Below are 22892 nucleotides of genomic sequence, written 5' to 3'. Positions count from 1 at the left end.
CCTGCAATGCTGGAGACCTGGGCTAGATCCCTGGGTCAGGAAGATCCCCTGGAGAAGGGAATGGCTACCCACTCCAGTATTCTTGCCTGGAGAATTCCACAGACAAAGGAGCCTGGTGGGCTGTAGTCCATGGGGTCGCAAAGAGCTGGATATGCATGAGTGGCTAACACTTTCAATACAATGTCACCTGGAAGTCTCACATTTCCAATGATTTCTATGATCAGTTCAGAGACACTTTCCCCACCTGCCAGCCAGCCCTCCTTCTTATTCTCCCCAGTCAAGTAGTATAAAAAAATGCTTTTTTGCACTGAATCCTTTGGAGAGCAGTTTGCCTATAGCCCCTTAACTGACATCTTTGTAAAAGTATGGGGTTCAATAAAGTGGGATTAACCTCCTCCTAGGATCTATAAACCTGACTATAGTCCACTTTGCCCTGCAGGGCAGTGCTTTTCTCTCTTGTTTTTATCTACAGGGGGTCTTCAGACGACCTCACAGAGGCTGCCTGCTCTCGCTTAGCCTTACTTTCCTCTGTACATGTGTACATGTCTCCATGGCTCACTCCTGGCCGAAACAAATGAGGCACCCACTTATTTTCTAGGCTGGTAATTTGTATTATCTCAGGTAATCTTCAGATGAAACTACAGTGTTCAAACAACTTAGCTAAAATATGTATAAAAGAGAAATGATCTGTCCCGTGAGAGCTGAGTGTATTTGATCTGTGGTAGCTAAAGCTGTAAAGCATATCATACATGCCATCATCATCTTCGTAAGTGGGAGTAAAGCAGTTGGATTGCAGAAGTGGTTTCCATTTGATTGTGCCACTCTCTTCCTCAGAGTTGCTTTAACATTCTTTGGAGCTGACATAAGCACCTCTGGAAAGGCAAACCCCTGGGGAATATCTGAACTAAATTGCATCAGCCATTTGGGGGTGGAGGGACAATGGAAGAAAAATTCAGTTTCCCGGTCACAGTTGGCTAAAATGAGAGACTTTCCAATCGGTTATGATATCTATGATAAAGAGACTTAATCACTAAAATTATGGCAGGATATTTTTTGCATCATTTCCTGGTAGGGAGGCTTAAACGTTTTCTTGGAAGATGCATTATACAGCAGAATGTTATTTGGTGTATGTGTGTATATATATATATATATATATATATATATATATATATATGTTATTAACATATCCCGATACGTATTATATCCTTGAGTGTGCTAAGTTGCTTCAGTTGTGTCTGACTCTCTGCGACTCTAGGGACCGTGTCATGCCAGACTGCTCTGTCCATGGGATTCTCCAGGCAGGAATACTGGAGTGGGTTGCTATTTCCTCCTCCAGGGGATCTTTTCAATCCAGGGATCGAACCAACATCTTTTACATCTCCTGCATTGGCAGGCAGAGCTCTTTACTGCTTGTGCCACCTGGGAATTAATATCTATTATATATGATAATATGAAATATATGTTACATATATATTTTTTAAAGAGATTTCATTTTCCATGAATGCTTATTGAAACAGGGTATCTCTAAAGTAGTTGAAAACCTAGAGTTGAATTTCTTTGTACCAGCTACTGGGTGCCAATAATTTCTTAGGATCCAGTATTAGGTTTGTGGGATATCGAATGTTAATAAAATGAATATGATTTCATCTCTGTTGATCAGTTGTGGAGGATTTTAAAAAGTAACTGGGGCCATGGTCACTCCATGACTCTTCCTCCACAGTCAGCACCCCTCCTTTCTTCATTTTTCTAGATGCTATCATTTGTCGCTTTCTTGCTGGGATTTGTATGCCAACTTGTGATTTTTTTTTTCTTTTTGCTGTGTCTGTATGCTCCCCTGCAATGTTTCATGATTTTGGACATGAGTCAGCAGGCTCAAATTTGAGACTTTTCAAATTTACAGGATCTTCTGGATTGTAACAGTCCCTAAAGATTTGGGTGATTTTCATTTTTGAAGTGGTTTCATGAAGTGGAATCAGGTCTTCCTCATATGGTGAGAATTTAGAAGGAGGCTTTTCTCTCCCCTGTCCAGCAGAGGTCTGACTTAATTATCCTGTGCAGGGTAGTGCATAAAATACACATGTATGGTAACACTGCCTCCCTTCACTCTTCAACTTGTAGAATGCACTATTAGGAGTTAATGAATTTAATAAATGACTGTATCCAGGGATGTATCTTTCTATTTAGATTGTCTGTTTTAAAAATTAACTGATGCTGAGGTCCTTCTAAGTCATTTTTAAAGGCTTTATCACTAGATGATAAAATTACCAGTTAAGAGGCCAACTCAGATGGATACAGCTCTCCTGGCACGTGTGTGAGATTGAGTCCATCCACCATGCCTTCCACCACAGTCTGAGTTTGAACAGGCCACATCTTTATTAGGTCAGAAGGAAGGTCAGAGGCAAGGGCTCCTGAGGCCCTGGACTTCTGTGCTCTGTGAGCCAAATTCTGGGGGCCACGCGGCAGGAGCACATTTGGTTACAGGGCAGTACTGGGGTGATATTGGGGCTGTCACACTGCTTCCCATGTTGGCATTTGTCACTGCGAGAAAACAGGCGCTGGGTGTTGTCAACAACACAGCAAGTCCTGGCTCTGTTTAAGGATAACCTAAAATATATGTTACATTTACAAAATTCAGACAGAAAATAAGATAAAGGAAAAGCTGGGCTGGTGCCCCTGGTCTCAGGCCCTGGAGAAATGACCATCCAGCTGTCCTTTGTCCCTTGGGCATACAGACTGTTAAGTGAGGCTCCAGGATGAGGTGAAGCTCTTGAAGGGCATTCTTTTTGACTTTTTCATGTGGATTTAGATGCTCTTTCACCAACATTCCCCTAGCAGAAGAGTGTATTGATCAGTACAGCTCCAGGGGCTTGGACGGGTCATGTCTGCAGACCTGGCTGGTACAGAGTGGAAAGCTGATCCATGAGCTCTGGCCTTGTATGTCTGGACCTCACTATGGCCATGCCTAGTAGGGACTCCCCTCCCCGTGCTCATCGACCAACCCCCAAGTGGGCTCTGGTGCCTGTCTCTCAGCTAGAGCCAAAGGGGTCACAACCAAGGTTGTCTGCACTGCTGGCTCACTGGGGTCTGCCATCTGCTTTCCTAAGGCAGGGTGAAAGCAATCAGAGGCAGGAAGTCATTCTCCTTCCCCACTTGGCCTTGCTGGGCTAGAGGCTGTTAGAGAGACTCGTTCTGCATAATGAGCTTTAACTCAAGGTGTACTTTCACATTTGGGGCAGCAATTAGGCAGTATTATTACATGTGTGATGAGTTTTAAATATTCTCATGCAGATAGCCACTTGTAGGAAATGGCAACCCACTCCAGTGTTCTTGCCTGGAAAATCCCAGGGATGGCGGAGCCTGGTGGGCTGCCGTCTATGGGGTCGCACAGAGTCAGACACGACTGAAGTGACTTAGTAGTAGGAGAAGTTTCATCTTGAAATCTCTGACTTTCCCCAAGAAACATGCAAAAATGGCAATTATAGTTAGCTTGGAAAAGTGACAAGGTCCCGTAGAATACTTCACATTCCATCCAAGTTACAACATATGTTGAAATTGTTAGGAAATATTCAGTTCCTGAGACTGGCTCAAACCTTACTTGGACATCAAAGAGAATGTGACATGTGAAGTTAAAGCAGAGGAACTTGTCTTTGGCTTTAGTCCTTCCCTGTCGGACTCACAGCCTAAGCTTCCAAGGATGTCCATGTATTAAAGCAGCATGTTCAAGTAGAAAATAGTTCACATGACTTCAGACTGAAAACAGATGATGCCATCCTTATCAGAGGGCACTTATGGACCACAGCTGGAAGGTTGGAGATTTTGTTATTTTTTTCTCCAATAGTGAGGATGAGTTCATCTTATGTTGTCTCTTTTCTTCCCCTTGTCAACAGCAGAATGTCTGCTGCTGCTGCTAAGTCGCTTCAGTCGTGTCCGACTCTGTGCGACCCCGGAGACAGCAGCCCACCAGGCTCGCCGTCCCTGGGATTCTCCAGGCAAGAACACTGGAGTGGGTTGCCATTTCCTTCTCCAATGCATGCAAGTGAAAAGTCAAAGTGAAGTTGCTTAGTCATGTCTGACTCTTAGCAACCCCATGGACTGCAGCCCAGGAGGCTCCCCCATCCATGGGATTTTCCATGCAAGAGTACTGGAGTGGGGTGCCATTGCCTTCTCCACAGAATGTCTAAGTCACTTGCTTATGTTCACTTGCTAAGAGTAGATTGGCCATCCAACCTGAGAAATCAGGTGGTAAATTTCCCACTGATCATCCAGCCCTTAGCTGAGAACCATTAACTGGCTGCTGAGTTCAAACCACATAATTCAAGAGATGAGGATTGTATTTAAAATAATAAATGGAGAGAGATGTGACAGAGGGATTCTTTTAAACTTTCTCAGTGCTATTTCATGGTGTAAACCTCAGAGATTTCCTAACCAGGTGGGTTGAGAAGGCCAGTTATGGCATAAAATTAAAGCCAGAGCAAATTGGACCAATTCCTTGAAGTTAAACATGATTTAATGCTGAATCCCCAGGATCCAGAGGAAACTGTTCATGTTTATTCATGCCCTGGAAAATGGAATCACTGCCCAAGAAGCAATGTTCTGACTTTACTCTAAATCTAGTTTCCTAAAATCTATTTAAGGGCTTAGGTGAACTCAACAAGGATCTAATAAAGCCAGGTAATTGAATGACACAGAGACCAATAAAATGCAAAGAGATGGTGTGGGAGATAAATGGTCACAGGAGAGAGCATGGACCATAGTTGAAACTAATTGTGTACTTTGGTGTAAATGAGCTTTTCTAGAAGAGAAATCCAGGCCTCATTTTGGACAGCTTTCTGGAACTGCAGCATGCAGAGTGCCAGCCAAAAACATGTCCCACAAATCGTTTGAGTATACTCAGGAGGAAATTAACTGAATGGGGGCACGTGCCCTGAAATTGATGTGGGGCTGTTGTCCATGGGCAGGGCCCCTGCATGCTGCAGACAGTTGAGTGGAGCGGACAGAGGGGGTGTGCTCACCTGCAGTGGAGTGGCTGAAGGCTGGCAGAGAAGAGAAACTGGATAGTGAAGGTTTGGAGGGGAAGGGTTATTAGAAGTGAGGAAGAGGTTAACAGGATGATGGAGCCGTGAGTGACCTAGACCCTTATAGTTTCAACGTGATCAACTGTCTAGCCTTGGAGCATAAATTGAGGCAAGCTACATGCAAGAAAGACATGGTTATGAATCAACCAGATTGGCCAGCCTTTGTTTTTTATCTACACAACCAGAACAAATGGTATTAAGGTGAATATATGCCAGTGGTTAATTCTCGCATTTGAATGACCCTCTGCTTTTAGATTCGAGAAGTGCTAGAAAGCTGGAACTGTGCACCAAAGTTACGTGTCTCCGTGTGGGAGAAATGTTGACAGTTGAATTATCAGCGGTTACAAACCCAGAGGCTTAATCCCAAGTGAGAACAGCTAGGCATCACCTGCGGTATAATTGATAGCAAATACATCTTGCACTTAGAAGGTGTCTTGGTTTATCTGTCAAACCAGGAAGAGCAGTGCTGTTTCCATACTAGGCTGAAATGTATTAACTCTTCCTAGTGTATAATCCATACAGTTTGAAAGACAAGAATTTGAAAAGTCAATTGATACTTTTTTAAAATTTTACTTTATTTTACTTTACAATACTGTATTGGTTTTTCCTTTTGATTGCACGTGAATGCCTTAGAAAAATTTTTGAACCCTTAGCATTTTCCTTTGTTTTGGGAGGTGGTGGGGGGAAAGGCAGATTTTTATGCAGTTATATGAGAAACTTCCTGAAGTCTGACTTTTGTTTTCTATTTTTTTCCCTTATATAGGATGATTATTTCAGAAACTGGAATCCCAACAAGCCTTTTGACCAAGGTAAAGGATGCATTATTTCTTGTTGTATATTTCGTGGAAAAATGCGATCTCGTTTTTCCTTCTTGGCCTGCTAACTTTGTCTTCCCACAAAGGCCAGCTAGCTGTCTTATTTTACCAGGTTTGGGGGACTAAATAGACTGGGGTAATAGAAATTATTTTATCAAGTTGGTTACTTGTCTGAGATTGTCTAAGATTTAAATAATGTTTTTATTGAATTGGCCACTATAATCATTGGCTGGTTTTGTTAGAAAACAAACACACAAAGAAACAAAATAGTCAAATGCTTATCAGACTAACCTGGTGGATTGTTGGGCTGAATCCAGTGATTTCATTCATGGAACTGACCGTGCCTAGAGACGTTGTCCAATTCACATGAGCCACAAAAATGAAACTTTCTTGTCTAGAAATAGGCCAATCTCAGGAGGCTTTCAAGGGCATTGATATTTCCTTTGTTTAAATAACTTCTTCATGGTTTCTAAGTAGAAGCTTGTTTCACAGGCAGTTCACTGGCCACTTGGGTTTTAGCCCTCAGAGGGCTCTTTCCACTCACCCTACAAGCACAAAGCCAGGCTTCTGAGGGCCATTGTAAATCACCACCTCTGTCCTCCTGGGAGTTATTTAAGATGCAGTGAAGGCCTGCTGTGAATCACATCCCTGTTCCTATTGTTCCATTTGTGGCTGCCCTTAGCACAGACCTTGCTGCTGAAATGGTGTTAAGTACGTATATGCAATTAAATGCTGCAACTCAGAGGGAACATGTTACCTACCAGGTCTCAAAGATTCACACTTCTGAGAATCAGCTTCATTTCTGTAGCTTGAGTATTTGATGTGAGCACAGTGGTCAACTTGACACAAAGACGTCAAGGAAGGCATTGATGTGTGACATGATAGAAGGTGCCCCTTTCTGCCCTCTCCTTTGTCACTTTAATAGGTCACTCCATCTGGACTCTGGTTGTCTTGTAAGCAAAATTGGCATTAAAATGTCCACAGAGACATTTAGTGCATTACGCCCTCAAGTAGTGCCACGCTTTGTTCTTTCGTACATGCATGCATGCATGCATTCATTCTCAAATGTTCACTGACCGAGCACTGTGTGCGCAAGCACAAAGCCGAGTCTTGGGATAAAACGGAAAATCTATGGTCTGTTTATTTCTGGCTCCTCCTCCAGGAGGAGCTCACAGTGAGGAGTGGGGAAATAGCTCAGTCGGCAGTGGGATATGTTAAAGGCTGTGATGCAGGTGTGTGGGGTGAGTCTATAGGTGGGAGATTAGTGGGCATGCACGTGTGTGCTGTGGACAGGTGACAGCGAAGGCTTTCTTCGGAGGCCCTGTCTGGCCTGCACCATCTCAGTGAACTCCACCATCTTAGTGGACTTCAAGGGCCTCATACATCAACAGTTTAAAAAATTAAACAAAAATTTTAATTGAAGTATGTTTGACTTAAAATATTGTGTTAGTTTCAGGTATACAGCCAAGTGGTTGAATTATACTTAGATATGAATATTTTTTTCTGGTTCTTTTCCGTTAAAGGTTGTTATAAGGTTTAAATATAGTCTCCTGTGCTATACAGTAAATCCTTGTTTATTTGTTTTACATATAGTGACTTGTATCTGTTAATGCCATATTCCTAATTTATCTGTCCTCCATCCTTTCCCCTTTGGTAATCATGTCTGTTTTCCATGTCTGTGAGTCTGTTTCTGCTTTGTAACTATGTTCATTTGTATTATTTTTTAGATTCCAAATATAAGTGGTATCGTATAATCTTGTCTTTTCAGTATGATAATCTCTAGGTCCATCCACGTTGCTGCAGATGGTGTTATGTCCTTCTTTTTATGGCTGAGTAGTATTCCACTGTGTGTGCATACCATATCTTCTTCATTCATCTATCTATGGACACTTAGGTTGCTTCCATGTCTTGGCTATTGTAAATAGTGCTGCTGTGAACATTGGGGTGCCTGTCTATTTTTAAATAAGTTTCATTTTTTTCCCATATTTATGCCCAGAAGTGAGATTGCTGAATCATATGACAACTTTGTTTTTATTTTTTTGAGGGAATTCCATAATGCTCTCCATAGTGGTTGTACCAGTTTACATTTTTACACTCCTGCCAATGATGTAGAAGGGTTCCCTTTTCTCCACACCCTCTCCAGCATTTGCTGTTCATAGACTTTTGATGATGGCCATTCTGACTGGTGTGAGGCGGTACCTCATTGTGCTTTTGATTTGCATTTCTCTGATAATCATCAGTGATGGGCATCTTTTCACATTCCTCTTGTGTATGTGTTTGTCACTCAGTCATGTCTAACCATTTGTGAATCTGTGTACTGTAGCCCGTACATTCCCCTTGGCCTTCTTAAAGTCTTTGGAGAATTGACAACTTTTATAGTGACTGAATCATCACAATAAAGCATCAGAAGGTATTTGTAATTTAGATGTTTTCCATCAAAAATGGTCAAAATTTCTTAAAAGGCTACACCTTCATGTTGGAAGAACACTCAGATATAGAACAACCTGTTCCCTGTGTAGACCTGCTAAATGAGCCTTTCTGCAAACACTCATAATATTGCTTATGGAGCTACACAAGTGGTGGAGACCGGGAACTGATTCTTTCCAGCCCAGAAAAAGACTTAGGTTCTAGTTCTGTAAGGGTCAAATGTTAATAAATGTCAGATTTACTCTCCCTCAAGGCCTGCCAACAGATATTAAAACTTTACCAAAGAAGGAAAAGGCATTTTAATTTTTACTAGTACACATTGGGATAGGTTACACACATATTTACATATATTTGTCACCTGATATATATAAATGATATATCTACATATATGACACAAGTGATAGCTTCCTTTGAACATACTATTTAAATCTGTTTAACCAAAAAGCCCAGACAAGGATTTTTCTCTCTAAAGAAAGTTGGCTGCTCTATGCAGCATCTTCCTGCCATGGCTCCCTCTTTTTCCAGCTCTGCAGGTTTGAAAACTGGATCTGCTGAGATAAATCCTCACAGAAAACCTCATGACTTTCTGGGTATAACTGAGGACCTTTGCTGAGAAGCCCCACTTTGTAGCTCAGGTGTAGCTGCTATTGGCTATTTATATCCTGAGCTGGGGTGGAGTAGGGTGGGGTGGGCAGTGGGTGGTGGCAGGACTGAGACTTTAGGAAGGACTTTAAGCCTTCACTTAAAGTATCAGCCCCAGCAGATGTCATCAATTACACTGAGCACCGCTCAATAAAAATGGGAGGTTACTGTAGCAGTGCTGACACGGGCTGGCAAAATATAAACCATAGGCATGGAAGGGGTCGAACACTTCATCTTCCGGAAAATAGGAGGCCTGCCGAACTCCAGTGGAGATCATCAGCTGCAGAGAAAAGTCTTTTCCCTCCTACACTGAAAGAGCCTCCAACGTGGTTCAGGCAGTTTTGTGGTTGGGAGGACTTTTGGTTCATGGGAATGGAATTGCTGGAAGGCATTTTAGAGGGCCTGATGACAAGGATGCTGTGGGACGGAGGTAGAGAGGCTTCATGATGGAGGTGGGTGTGGATTGGGCTTGAAATACAGGCAGAGAAAAGGGGAAGGAAGGCCGTGCATAGGAGATTCTGGTAGGGTATAGCCAGATCGGTGGACTCAAGGCAGGTTGTAAAGGACATTTCATACTGATGCTCTCCCTGCTCTCCCTGATGCTTTTAGACTTTGTTTTCTTGGCATTGGGGAGCCATAGAAAGTTTTGGAGCAGAGGAGTAATAGCATGAGGGCTGTACTTTGGAGCAGGGGTCCCCAGTCTCCGGGCCATGGTCCAGTACCTCCTGTCAGATAAGTGGCAGAGTAGATTAGAAATAAAGTTCACAATAAACGTAATGTGCTTGTGGTTGTTGCTGTTCAGTCGCTCAGTTGTGTCTGACTCTGTGACCCCGTGAACTGTAGCATGCCGGGCTCCCCTGTTCTTCACCATCTCCTTAAGTTTGCTCTTGATGTGCTTGAATCATCCGCAAACCATCCCCCTCCCTGGTCCGTGGAAAAATTGTCTTCCAGGAAACTTGTCCTTGGTGCCAAAAGGGTTGGGGACCACTGTTTTAGAGACTGCATGTAGTTGGGTGGCTCAACAGCAGTGATTTGGAACCTAAGACCCACCTCTAAATGATGCCCTTCACACAGGACTCTAGGTAACTTCTCCATTGCCTTGGATCCCTAGGCGTTGGTCACTAGTGGTCAGACTTAACCATTCAGCTCTGTAGGTTGACCTCGGAGAGACCCTGAAGCTCCCATCTCAAGTATTGGTGTGAACAGTGAGGACGCAGATAATACTCAAGAAACAGTTAACTTCCCTGTAATTGCTCTCCCTCCTGATGGATATTTACTGAACTTTGAACAACAGGGCTTCATAGAGCAGGCACTTACTACATACAACTCCAAGGTAGTTAGAAGAAAAGCGCCTCGCCTGGAGGACTTCTGCAAGACTGAATATATCTTCCGCATGTTATCTTTAAGAGAATCAGTAATGCTTCTGTCAGGGGAGTATAATAGCCATCACCTTCAGGCTTTTCTGAGAATTCTTTCTGAGATTTGGGTAAAGTAGTCTATCCTTTTTTGATTATTAATGACTTAATGCCAAATCTTCTCACAGAAGGGCCAGAGAGGAATTCAGAATTGAAGGCAATGATTATTCACTCAGGTGAGAAATTTCCCGTGTGAAGTCCGCAAAGATAGAGGCCCTGCTGGGAGGTGGGAGGGGGCAGCTGGCAGTGGCAAATAGCCTCCTGCCTTCTGTGCACAGGAGGAGTAGAGGCCCTTGGGGGGACCTCTGCAGGAGGCTGGCTGAGCCTGGAGGGCTCTGGGGAGATTCCAGAGTTCGGGGTGGCCTCTGCCGCTGTTGCCTTTTGGCACATTCCCTCCACCAGCCCCCAGCAAACCTGCACACACACAGTGGGTGTGGAGCAGACGTGTGGTTTATGCTTCTGAAAGTGACATCTGGTCCAGCAAGATGGCTTCCCCGCAAAAACAGTCCCTGCACCAATCCGCTGGGGACACACATATGCTCTGTTTGTCTCTTGGAGAGTTGTAGTGCTTGTTAGCAATTTAAAAGCTCTGAGAAGTCTTTTAGCAAAGAAGCCCATTTATCTTACCATTTGTTAAGTTTGCCTTTGACCACATGTTTTTGCTATTATTTTTTTCACCCCACATCTATCATGTATCCAGCAAAATTAGTCTATTCTGTGGCATATTCTTCGGTAAGTGCAGTATGGGGTCCTGGGGTTTTCAGTCAGATCCTCCAAGTTCAGAGCTTGACTCTGCCAGGTGTTAGCTGTGTGATTCTAGGCAAGTTGCTTAACCTCTCTGATCCTAAGACTTTCCCATCTGGAAATGGCAACAATGAGAGCACTGAGAGGACTGAATGAGTTAATGTGTCTGGCAGATAGCGAGTGTTCCTTGAGTGTTTTTTCAGTCAATAATGGATCTTTTCCATTCCTTCCTCCTCCTGTTTGGCTGCCTCTCCCTGTTGCTTCTCTCCCTTCCCACTCAGGTTCTCTTTCTTTCATCTTGTATTCCTTTTGGGAAGCCTTCACAATTGTAATGCTAACTGGAGCTCCTGGGCTAGATTAGAGCCAACCTGTCTTACTCTAGGCAATTGTAGCATCACACCCCACATCCTCATTATCAGGGCTGAAAAGGTTCAGGCTTTTCATGTTCATTCATTCATTCAACAGTTATAAGTGCTGATGTTTAGGGACCACACTAAGGAAGGTCTTTCTTGGGACACTCAGAATTACAAGTCATTAGTCATCTATCCAAGCTCTTATACTGGCACAGAGTATGTCTGTACTGGGGTTGATGGGGCAAGGTGGGAAGCAGGAGCAAGTGGTCTGGTTGGGGTGTGAAAGTGAGAAGAGTTGGTCTAGAAAACTGAGAAATCCATACAATGTCAATCTCAAGTGTTTACATAAGTTACATAGGTCTATTTTAGTTGAGGTGACAGTTTACTACCGCTTGGCCTCATTCAGTGTCTGTGGACCATGGATCAGGGCACCCCCAGTCTTAGCTGACTGGCATCCCCTTCAGTGTGACGCTGAAGTTGCTGTCACAAAGATGCTCTTTTCCTGTGGAGTCAGGTGGCTAATGGGGAAGGTTATCCAAAGGGCCTGGAGGGGGAAAAAAGAAATAATAAGTTGGACCGCAATACTGTGGTACAAAAATAAAAGGTATTGCTTTGAGGGAGGAGATGAAATGAATAAGAAGAGAAATGATTGCTAACAAGAGGTTGCAGAACTTCTGGACCAGTCCTTTTTAAAAAAGAAAATTGGAGCTTATTTATAATGCTTTTGCCAAACAAGGTTGTTGTAGTGGTGGTACTGGGGGATTGAGAAGGTAATTTATGTGTACAATCAATACATCACTTTAATATAAAATTCTGATTACCTGAAGATGTCCTCAAGTGTTGTAATGCAGATGAATCAAGGTTTCATCCTATAACCATAGTCTACTCAGGAAAGAACCCACTGACTTATTTGGGTAGGAATTTCTACTTGATGAGACAAACCATTTTAGGGAAAACGACTGAAGGAGATTTATCATGGGAGAGTTTTTGAGACAAGTGGGTTCTTTTAATGTGGAATAGGGAAATGTTTTAGGTCAAGTGTGCAGGTGTTGGTTTAAAGGATAATGTTTTTCCTTCTGGAGTGAATACTGATCATTGTTCCTCCAGAGCAGCCTGGCTATGACTAAATCTCAGATGATTCTGGTGATTTTCAGAGCAGAATATGAAGTTGTAGAAATTGATCTCCAGATAAAAATAAAGCTTCGAAAGGCAGGGGCCCCTTTCGCTCATGCTGTTCACTTCAATAGAATAAAAGAAGAAAAACCTTGCCCTTTGACTTCCAATCTATTATACCAAGATCCTGACAAGCTCAAATCCTCGCCAAAGGATCCTGCACTGTTTTCAGGTGAAAATTCTAAAACTCGAAAGGATAGAGGCTTTCCTGTGTTTCTGGAACCAGAGGCCCATGAACTATCACAGCAACGTGTTTTGTCAGAATTTGAAAGGGTGCCTGGGGGAGGCAAGGTTGCTTATTTCTAAACTTTTTCTTTAGGAGAATTTTTTTCCCTCTAGATTAATCTGAAGTTTTACCTGATAGGTTCAATAGAAATCTTAAATCTCCATAGCTTTCCTCTTGATGGGGAATTTAACCTCACTCCAAAAGGAGTTTCTGACTTGCATTCACAGGGCCTTGGGAATTTTTCAGGGTTTAAGGATCTTTTCATCCTATCTGATCCCTTGATTCTCAGAGGCGGCTGGTCTGGTTTGTGGGAAACATCCTCATAGTTTTTTCCAGGTTCCCTCATGTTTGGTCTGCTTGATTACTCCCTCTCACCTTTGCCTTCGCATGTAGTTTAAGAATCATTATTTCCCCTTTAGAGGAATAGATACTCTTGCTCAAAATAACCACTTTCTGCACTAGACATTCAGCTTACAGTCCAGCCACATCAGCCTCTCATCTCTGGCCATCTCTTCTTCACTTTCTTGATTACGACGATACAATAGTTAGTATTTTTAAAAATTTAGAGTATTGATTTTTAAATTTTCTGAGTCAGTTCTGCCAGAGAAGAAGCCAAGCCCTGTTAATTCAAATATTGGTTCACTCCTGCTGTAACTCAGCCTATCTGCTTTGAAGTTAGATCAAGTTGAAAGTTTTATCTTTCATCTCTGGCTGCCTTTGCCTGTTTGCTTATTTTCAGGAAATAAAACATCAGATGCAAGATTGAAATCGCCCTGGGGCCCCTTCTTGGTCCCTCTTTCCCATTTTCTTTTCTCTGAAGGTGACCATTTCATTTACATGCATTTCTCTTCACATTCTTATGCTTTCATGTCATATGTGCATATCTGTAAACACTGTTCTTTATTGTGCAACAGAGATGTATGTTTTCTTTAACGTGTTTATTTCACTGAAAATTGTTTTTAAGGGTTTTTGTTTGTTGATATAGTTAATGTCTTTATAGTGGGATGCTCCATTGTACTAACAATGTACCAGCAAAAACAGTGCCCAGTTGTTGAGGTAACTGGTGATAGAAGTAAAATCCGATGCTGTCAAGAACAATATTGCCTAGGAACCTGGAATGTTATGTCTATGAATCAAAGTAAATTGAAAGTGGTTGAACAGGAGATGGCAAGAGTGAGCATTGACATTTTAGGAATCAGTGAACTAAAATGGACTGGAATGGGTGAATTTAACTCAGATGACCATTATATCTACTACTGTGGGCAAGAATCCCTTAGAAGAAATGGAGTAATCCTCATAGTCAACAAAAGAGTCCGAAATGCAGTTCTTGGGTGCTATCTCAAAAATGACAGAATGATCCCTGTTCCTTTCCAAGGCAAACCATTCAGTATCACAGTAATCCAAGTTTATTCCCCAACCAGTAATGCTGAAGAAGCTGAAGTTAAATGTTCTATGAAGACCTACAAGACCTTCTAGAGCTAACACCCAAAAAAGACATTCTTTTCATTATACGGGACTAGAATACAAAAGTAGGAAGTCAAGAGATACCTAGAGTAACAGGCAAATTTGGCCTTGGAGTACAGAATGAAGAAGGGCAAAGGCTAACAGTTTTGCCAAGAGAAGGCACTGGTCATAGCAAACACCCTCTTCCAACAACACAAGAGAAGACTCTACACATAGACATCACCAGATGGTCAATACCGAATTCAGATTGATTATATTCTTTGCAGCCAAAGATGGAGAAGCTCTATACAGTCAGCAAAAACTAGATTGGGAGCTGACTGTGGCTCAGATCATGAACTCCTTATTGCCAAATTCAGACTTAACTTGAAGAAAGTAGGGAAAACCACTAGACCATTCAGGTATGACCTAAATCAAATCCCTTATGATTATACAGTGGAAATGACAGATTCAGGGGATTAAATCTGATGGAGTGCCTGAAGAACTATGGATGGAGGTTTGTGACATTGTATAGGAGGCAGTGATCAAGACCATCCCCAAGAAAAAGAAATGCAAAAAGGCAAAATGGTTGTCTGAGGAGGCCTTACAAGTAGCTGAGAAAAGAAGTGAAAGGCAAAGGAGAAAAGGAAAGATATACCTGCTTGAATGCAGAGTTCCAAAGAGTAGCAAGGAAAGATAAGAAAGCCTTTTTAAGTGAACATTGCAAAGAAATAGACAAAAGCAATAGAAGGTGAAAGGCTAGAGATCTCTTCAAGAGAATTAAAGATACCAATGAAACATTTCATGCAAAGATGGCACAGTAGGGGACAGAAACAGTATGGACCTGACAGAAGCATAAGATATTAAGAAGAGGTGGCAGAATACACAGAAGAACTTTACAAAAAAGATCTTCATGACCCAGATAACCACCATGGTGTGATCACCCACCTAGAACTAGACCTCCTGGAATGCGAAGTCAAGTGGGCCTTAGGAATCATCACTACGAACAAAGCTAGTGGAGGTGATGGAATTCCAGTTGAGCTATTTCAAATCCTGAAAGATGATGCTGTGAAAGTGCTGCACTCAATATGCCAGCAAATTTGGAAAACTCAGCATTGGCCACAGGACTGGAAAAGGCCAGTTTTCATTGCAATCCCAAGGAAAGGCAGTGCCAAAGAATGTTCAAACTACTGCACAATTGCACTCATCTCACATGCTACCAAAGTAATGCTCAAGATTCTCCAAGCCAGGTTGCAACAGTATGTGAACTGTGAACTTTCAGATTTTCAAGCTGGATTTAGAAGAGGCAGAGGAACCAGAGATCAAATTGCCAACATCCATTGGATCATTGAAAAAGCAAGAGAGAGAGAGTTCTAGAGAAACATCTACTTCTGCTTTATTGACTACACTAAAGCCTTTGACTGTGTGGAAAACAACAAAATGTGGAAAATTCTGAAAGAGATGGGAATACCAGACCACCTGACCTGCCTCCGAAGAAGTCTGTATGCAGGTCAAGAAGCAACAGTTAGAACTGGACATGGAACAACAGACTGGTTCCAAATCTAGAAAGGAGTATGGCAAGGCTGTATATTGTTACCCTGCTTATTTAATTTACATGCAGAGTTCCTCATGAGAAATTCTGTGCTGGCTGAAGCACAAGCTGAAATCAAGATTGCTGGGAGGAATATCACTAACCTCAGATACAAAGTTGATACCACCCTTATGGCAGAAAGCGAAGAACTAAAGAGCCTCTTGATGAAAGTGAAAGAGGAGAGTGAAAAAGTTGGCTTAAAACTCAACATTCAGAAAACTAAGATCATGACATCCAGTCCCATCACATCATGGCAAATAAATGGGGAAACAATGGAAAGAGTGAGAGATTTTATTTTCTTGGGCTCCAAAATCAGTTCAGATGGTGACTGCACCCATGGAATTAAAAGATGCTTGCTCCCTGGAAGAAAAGCTATGATCAACCTAGATAGCATATTAAAAAACAGATATTACTTTGATGACAAAGGTCCGTCTAGTTAAAGCTATGGTTTTTCCAGTAGTCATGTATGGATGTGAGAGTTGGACTCTAAAGAATTGTTGCTTTTGAACTGTGGTGTTGGAGAAGACTCTTGAGAGTCCCTTGGATGGCAAGGAGACCAAAGCAGTCAATCCTAAAGGAAATCAGTCCTGAATATTCATTGGAAGGACTGAAGCCTAAACTCCAGTACGTTGGCTACCTGTTGTAAAGAACTGACTCACTGGAAAAGACTCTGATGCTGGGAAAGATTGAAGGGAGGAGGAGAAGGGGACAACAGAGGATGAGATGGTTGGATGGCATCACCGACTTGATGGATATGAGTTTGAGCAAGCTCTGGGAGTTGGTGATGGACAAGCAAGCCTGGTGTGCTGCAGTCCATGGGGTCACAAAGAGTTGAACATGACTGAGTGAACAAACTGAACTGATTTTACTCTCTTACTTTAACTTATCCACTTATTCCCCTATTGGTGGGCTTCTATGTTGTCTCATTAGTTTTGCTGTTGCGGCTGCTTTTTCTTAGCATTTCTTTAAAAAAATATTTACAATTGACTGTGTTGGGTCTTCACTGCTGGGCAGACTTTTCTCTAGTTGTGGCAAGCAGGGGCTACTCTCGACTTGCGGTGTGGGGGCTTCTCTCGTTGCAGAGCACAGGCTCTAGGCACGTGGGCTTCAGTAGCTGGGGCTCCTGGGCTCTAGAGCTCAAGCTCAGTAGCTGTGGTGCACGGGCTTAGTTGCTCTGTGGCATGTGGGATCTTCCCAGACCAGGGATCAAACCCATGTCTCTGGCATTGGCAGACAGATTCTTTACCATGGAGCTGCCAGGGAAGCCCTCTCTTAGCATTTCTAACTCATATTGACCTGTTAATCCATCCAGGCCTTTGGCCTGGAAAGGTGGTTTTCCCTGGAGGGAGACCTAGGTGGACAGGACTCTGCCGCTCTTAAAATGTGCAACTTAAGGCAAATCACGTGGCGTTTCTTGACTTCTCTTTGCCTACCTCTGAAATAAAAGGGACAGACCAGGTGGCCCTTGAGGTCTTTACCTTCTGATAGCCAAGCTATCATGATTTCTGGCCGCATGTTAATAGAATCTGTCTATGTTTTCCTCAAAAGGAAGGAAAAATGAAAAATTTGAAGCCCAGTGGTTACAGTTTAATCAATGAGGTATGAATATCACTTCAATAAAACCAATGGACTTAAATGGGCCTTCTAACCATCAGGGATGGGGAGGGGAGGCTCAGAATGAAAAGCAAGAAGGGCTAAAGTAGAAGGTACTGTGTCTTCTCACAGAGTCCTGTGGGCATTGAAAGGGTTGGAGGAAATAAAAAGAGTTTAAAGGTCTTGAGTTCAAATCTCGACTTCCCGGTGAACTGAGACATCCACTGCAAAAATTTGACTTATCTAGGCTGGTGATATCTGTCTGGTGGGCATTTATGAAGACTGAGTGAGATCCAGTGGCAAAGAATCCTCCTGCCATTGCAGGAGACACACGTTTGATACCTGATTCAGAAAGATCCCACATGCCGTAGAGCGGCTGAGCCTGTGTACTGCAACTACTGAGCCTGTGCTCTAGAGCCCAGGAGTTGCAACTACGGAGCCCACAAGCCACAGCTACTGCAGCCCGAGCGCCCTAGAGCCCATGCTCCACGACAGGAGAAGCCCCCTCATGAGAAGCCCAGGCACTGCAAGTAGAGAGCAACCCCCACTCGCCACAATTTGAGAAAGCCTGTGTGCAGCAACAAAGACTTAGTGTAGTCCCAAATAAATACATTAAAAAAAAAAAAAAACAAAAAACAAAAACGATTGCCTGAGCTCATGTTTGCTGAGAGCCAGGGAGTTGGATCTGGCCGTGGCCCTAGTGGTAAAGAACCCACGTGCCAACGCAGAAGACACGAGAGACGTGGATTTGATCCCTGGGTCCGGAAGATCCCCTGGAGGAGGGCATGGCAGCCCACTCTAGTATTCTTTCCTGGAGAATCCCATGGACAGAGGAGCCTGGTGGGCTACAGTCCATAGGGTAGCAAAGAGTTGGACATGACTGAAGCGACTGAGCACAGCATAGGGAGTTGGCCTGTGGCGTGTGCCCAGGAAAGCTCAGTTTCTTCTCAGCTCAGCCCTGCCAGGGACCTCTAGTGGCTCTATCTTTGCCTGGGGAGGTGGCCACAGTGTGGGTTTAAGCGTCTGGCTTCCTCTGGCTCCTATAGGAGCCACCAGCACCCTGTGCTTTCAGACCAAGGAGCAAAATCATTCTGGGTTGTGTTATACACTTTGGATGGAATCATAGGGAATCATGAAGGCTGGTAAAATTTCCCTTGCAATTATGGGTCACCGTCACTTTTTATTACTGTATTTAAGAGATTCTTATAGAATGAACAGATCCATTTACAAGACATGTTTATTACTTTTCCCCCAACTCATGAAACAGTGTTAGTTTTATTAAAAAAAAAAAGAAACCAAAGCCCAAACCTTCCTGTTATTCCATCTGCTAGAACAACAGCCCCTGAATTAATTATATAGTATCTGTTGAGTCTTAATAAAACAGCCTTAGTTTGGGCAAATTCTCAATAGGGGAAACAAATGTCAGTTGAATTTCAAAATTGATCCATAATGCTGTTGAAATTGTCCTCACCAGAGACTGTAGAGGGGCTTCGCACATTTTCACAGCAGGCAGATAGCTGCTTGGAGAAGCATCGCCAGAATCACCTGTGTCCCCATAGTTCTTCTGCCTAAGATGGAGAGTTTTCTTTTGTTAAGATCTTCTTAACATTATGTATTATGGAGCAGTTCGTTGCTGGAGGCCTGTCAAATGTTCATGCTGCCCTAATAACCATGTATGATGAAAAGCAGTGTGATGTACTGGGAAGACCCTGGGCTTTGCAGTCTCAAAGGCTGAGTTCAACTCCAGCTCTTTCCTCGAGTATCTGTGTATACCTAGGCATCCATTTCGCCTCTCTGGGCCTCAGTTTCCTTATCTATAAAATAAATTGTGACTATTCACACCTGTGATACAAGGGATAAGGGAAACTTCGGTTACTACAGAAGTAAAGTTTGATAGGATGCTTTAAAAAAAATACATTGATTAAGAGAGAGAAAGGGAATGTAAGCAGGCTGTTTCCCTCTGTCCCCAAGTATCTGTCAAGATCCTTCTGTTGTTCAAACACCCCTAGAGTGGGGACTGCGAACAGTGGGGTGGGTCTGGTGCCAGATATAGGGAGGAGGGTGGGGTTTAGGACCAGCCAACACCTATTCCACCTCCAGAGAGGGACCGTGACCCAGCTGTCACTCAGCAGCTGGGGGCCAGCATCACCAGGGCTTCTGGAATGAAGAAATCTTTGTTTGTGGGTGAAAACTCCTAGTTCATTGGCATTGGCAAATAAGTCTATTATTTAAAAACAGACTGAGAAGAGGGTAAGTGTGTGCTCGGATTGTCCATTAAGTTCTCCTAGAGGAGAGCCAAGGGCTTCGTTGTCAGACCTTGTCTCTTGCCGGTGGTGTGTTGGCTCTGGAGACTGATGAGTCCTTGGAGTCCCTCTGACTTGGAGCAGCAGCAGGGTGGCCTGAGGGTAGAGGTAGCACCTGGCAGAGTGGGACATGCATCCTGGATGGAGTCCTCGTTGCCAGGCTACGCTTGGGTACCAGGAGGCCTGCAGCCACGTAGAATGAGCAGGGGAGCCCAGCCCCTGGCTGAGTGCTGGATTATCACTGCTGTTTCTCTGCAGCCTCCTGCACCACTTGCAGATGGATTGTTTTAATCTCCAGAAGAGGGAAAGACACCCCTGCCCTCCCTCATGCACTCCAGCACTCGCACAACTCATGAAACATGGTGCCACGGGGATTTAGAAACATAAACCGAGTCCCAAAGAACCGGAGCCAAACCCCTTTGATCTGAGGGTGATGGTGTTAGGCAGTGAGTGTGTCCTTGCTGTGGAGTGGGTTGGGGCGGTGCCTTGGGCAGTGGAAGCCTGACCCGAGGAGCTCTCAGCAGGAGATGAGTCCTAGGCATGGCCGCTGGCTCTGTGCTGCTCCTGCTCTTCTTTGGCTCAAAAATATTGGTAGAAAGGGAACGGTGGGAAATGTCAGATGCTCTGAATGCCCAGAGAAGACCCCAGTTAGGTGGAAGGTTGTTTTGAGCCGTGACATTATGGCCCTGAAGTGACCTAGGGTTTATGCCACCCATGAGCCCTGCCATCTACTCCAGCCCCTGTTTTCCCCTCTAACTTCAAAACGTGGCAATAGATGCACTTGACTTCTCCTGCTACAATCCCGTAAGGTCTGTAAATGCTCAGTTTCCCTGCAGGAACGTACTTGGAATGTTACTCATCTGTCCTCAGATTTGTAACCAAATGATGATTACCTGACTTTTTATTTTAAGATAATTCTTTCTGTCTCATTCATGGAAAGGTGACTTTCAGGAATGTGTAGTGCCAGTTAATGAATGGATGACAATGTGCGGGTGAAGGAAAAAATGTAAATGAATTAATAAAGCTGCAGCAAGGTTAATACTCAAAACACACACCGAGTATGTTTCAGTGCAATTCTAGAGCAGGCCCTGGGGCTTCCTAACATCCAAAGGAAGGGAGTACACACCCATCTGTGCAGGAGAGATGAAAATAAGGCAGATTTTCATGAGTAATACTAGGTGTTTCTGGTATGGAGACTGGAGATGCCTTCCTCCAGTGAGTTCTCAAAAAGGGAGTTGTGTGAGCCTGGACCACTTTTTTGACAATGTCTGACAGTAAATACCACCATAAGTTTTTCCAATTGCTTCATCCAAGGTCTTTCAGTATATGCCAATGGCTTAGTGCCAAAATGCAGTTCTATAAGGTAATTTGATGATAAGCCAGACTAATACAGAGTACACAGTCTTCTGAAGGTCTGGCTTGATAACACGGATAAAATTGACATCAGGAAGAGAGGATCCCTGTCTCCATCAGGGAATACTCTGACTGTTCTGTTTCTCGTTACTGATTAGCATTGGGAACAGAGAGTTCTGGGCTTTTCCTGGCAGAAACAAGGAGTTCAGAAGATCTGTGCTGCTGATTGGCAGAAGCAAATGGATCTCCTTCATCAGCCAAGTGGTGGGTAGAGCCCATTCTCAGTCAGACATGCAGAATCTGACACAGAACCATGATGCCTGAATGCATAGTCACCTTCCTGCATGCCAAGCCTGTAGGTGAGTTCAGACCCACAGGCAGTGGCTGATTATGAACATCAGCGTCCTGCCCCACATACTGCTAGAAACTCAGGGGGTCACAGAGGTGTCATGTGGGAGCTTTATAATGTGATTTGGGGCCTCATGCAGATGGGGCAAACTTCCCTTGCACACACATGTATTTACACTCCTGTTTCTCAAATGTGTGCAGATGCTGATGTGCTCAATAAAATCCATGTTTTATTTAAAGGTATTCCCAAGTTCCTATTAGGTTTAGTTGTTAGGAAATTCTCTACCATCAACAGGACTGTTAGCAGGATGGCTACCTGTGGAGGATGAAGAGGGGTGCCATTTACAGGTGTTCTTTGACAGGGTCCTCACAGTAGAAGGGGTGCTCATGGTAGAAGGGTTTGGGCACACTGCCACAGCACATAGACATAGGAGTTTTATTCTGGAATGTTTTCAAGCAAGTGTTATGAAGCACTCGTTAAGAACTCAGTAAAAACTCATAGAATGCCTAATTTTCAGCCATGTCACTTCTCAGCAATACTGCTAAGATAAAATATTTGAAAAATAAACACATTTATTTTTCCCTTAGGAAAAAATACAGTTTGCGGGTATGAGCCATATAAGTGTTGGCAGGCATCTGCTAATAATGATGATTTTCACTTTTAGTGAGGTCAGTCGTATCAGTGATTAGGCTGGCAGAGAAAGTCCCAGTTTGTGATGATAAAATTACATTGTGAGATTAGGGTGGGCATTCATCATTCTCTTATCACAGCAAGGAGTAGACTTCATCATCCAGAAAGGGTTTCAAGTGCTTTATGTATAGTTTAGGAAGTAAGGGCAGGGTGATAGAACATAGGGTTGTGGGCCAGTCGCTATAGTAAGCCAGCACTGTGCACAGAGTGTTGAATTCCTTCTGACTTGGATATTTGCTGGGTGGAGAAGGAACTGAGATGTCTGTTTGGCTCCGCAGAACAGCCCTAGAAGCAGTGGGTGGAGCTGCAGAGTGGTGAATTTTGCCTGAGTTCAGGTTTGGCCTTTTTATATCCCAGGCTGTGTGGGGACAGGATGGGCCACCTGGGGCAGGGGCGAGTCATCATAGCTGGGGTGTGCACACCTAAGACTGGCCAACTACCCTGTTGAGGGAACCAGTCTTTGGATGGGGGTAGGGGTACTTACCAATGATATTGTTTCTGACTTTGAATTTATGTAGTTCTGTGGTAAGACAGGTCTTTTGAGAAGGGATAAGTTGTTTTATTATAGAATTTATCCCCTTTAGGATTTCCTCTAACAACTCGCCTAGTTGGTACATCTGAAGTGGATTCAGTTTACCAAGTTATGTCTGTGCAGCTATTTATGGATTCCTGATTGGTAAATGGGGTTGATCAGATGCAGTTA

At 43.5% G+C, this 22892-nt stretch overlaps 1 protein-coding gene across 2 annotated transcripts in view; it reads left to right on the top strand.

Moving 5' to 3' along the window:
• Positions 1-22892, top strand: part of SPOCK1 (SPARC (osteonectin), cwcv and kazal like domains proteoglycan 1) — a 593060-nt gene that overhangs the window by 243559 nt on the left and 326609 nt on the right. For both annotated transcript variants that reach the window (XM_027970268.2, XM_042250908.1), the window contains exon 3: positions 5839-5884. In XM_027970268.2, coding sequence (XP_027826069.1) covers positions 5839-5884 — 46 coding nt within the window. The remainder of the gene's footprint in view (positions 1-5838; positions 5885-22892) is intronic.

The sequence above is a fragment of the Ovis aries genome, chromosome 5 (assembly GCF_016772045.2).
Source record: "Ovis aries strain OAR_USU_Benz2616 breed Rambouillet chromosome 5, ARS-UI_Ramb_v3.0, whole genome shotgun sequence".
In the NCBI taxonomy this organism is placed as follows: Eukaryota; Metazoa; Chordata; class Mammalia; order Artiodactyla; family Bovidae; genus Ovis; species Ovis aries.
The sequence above is the reverse complement of the archived record's forward strand: the minus strand, read 5'-3'. Positions and strand labels throughout refer to the sequence as shown.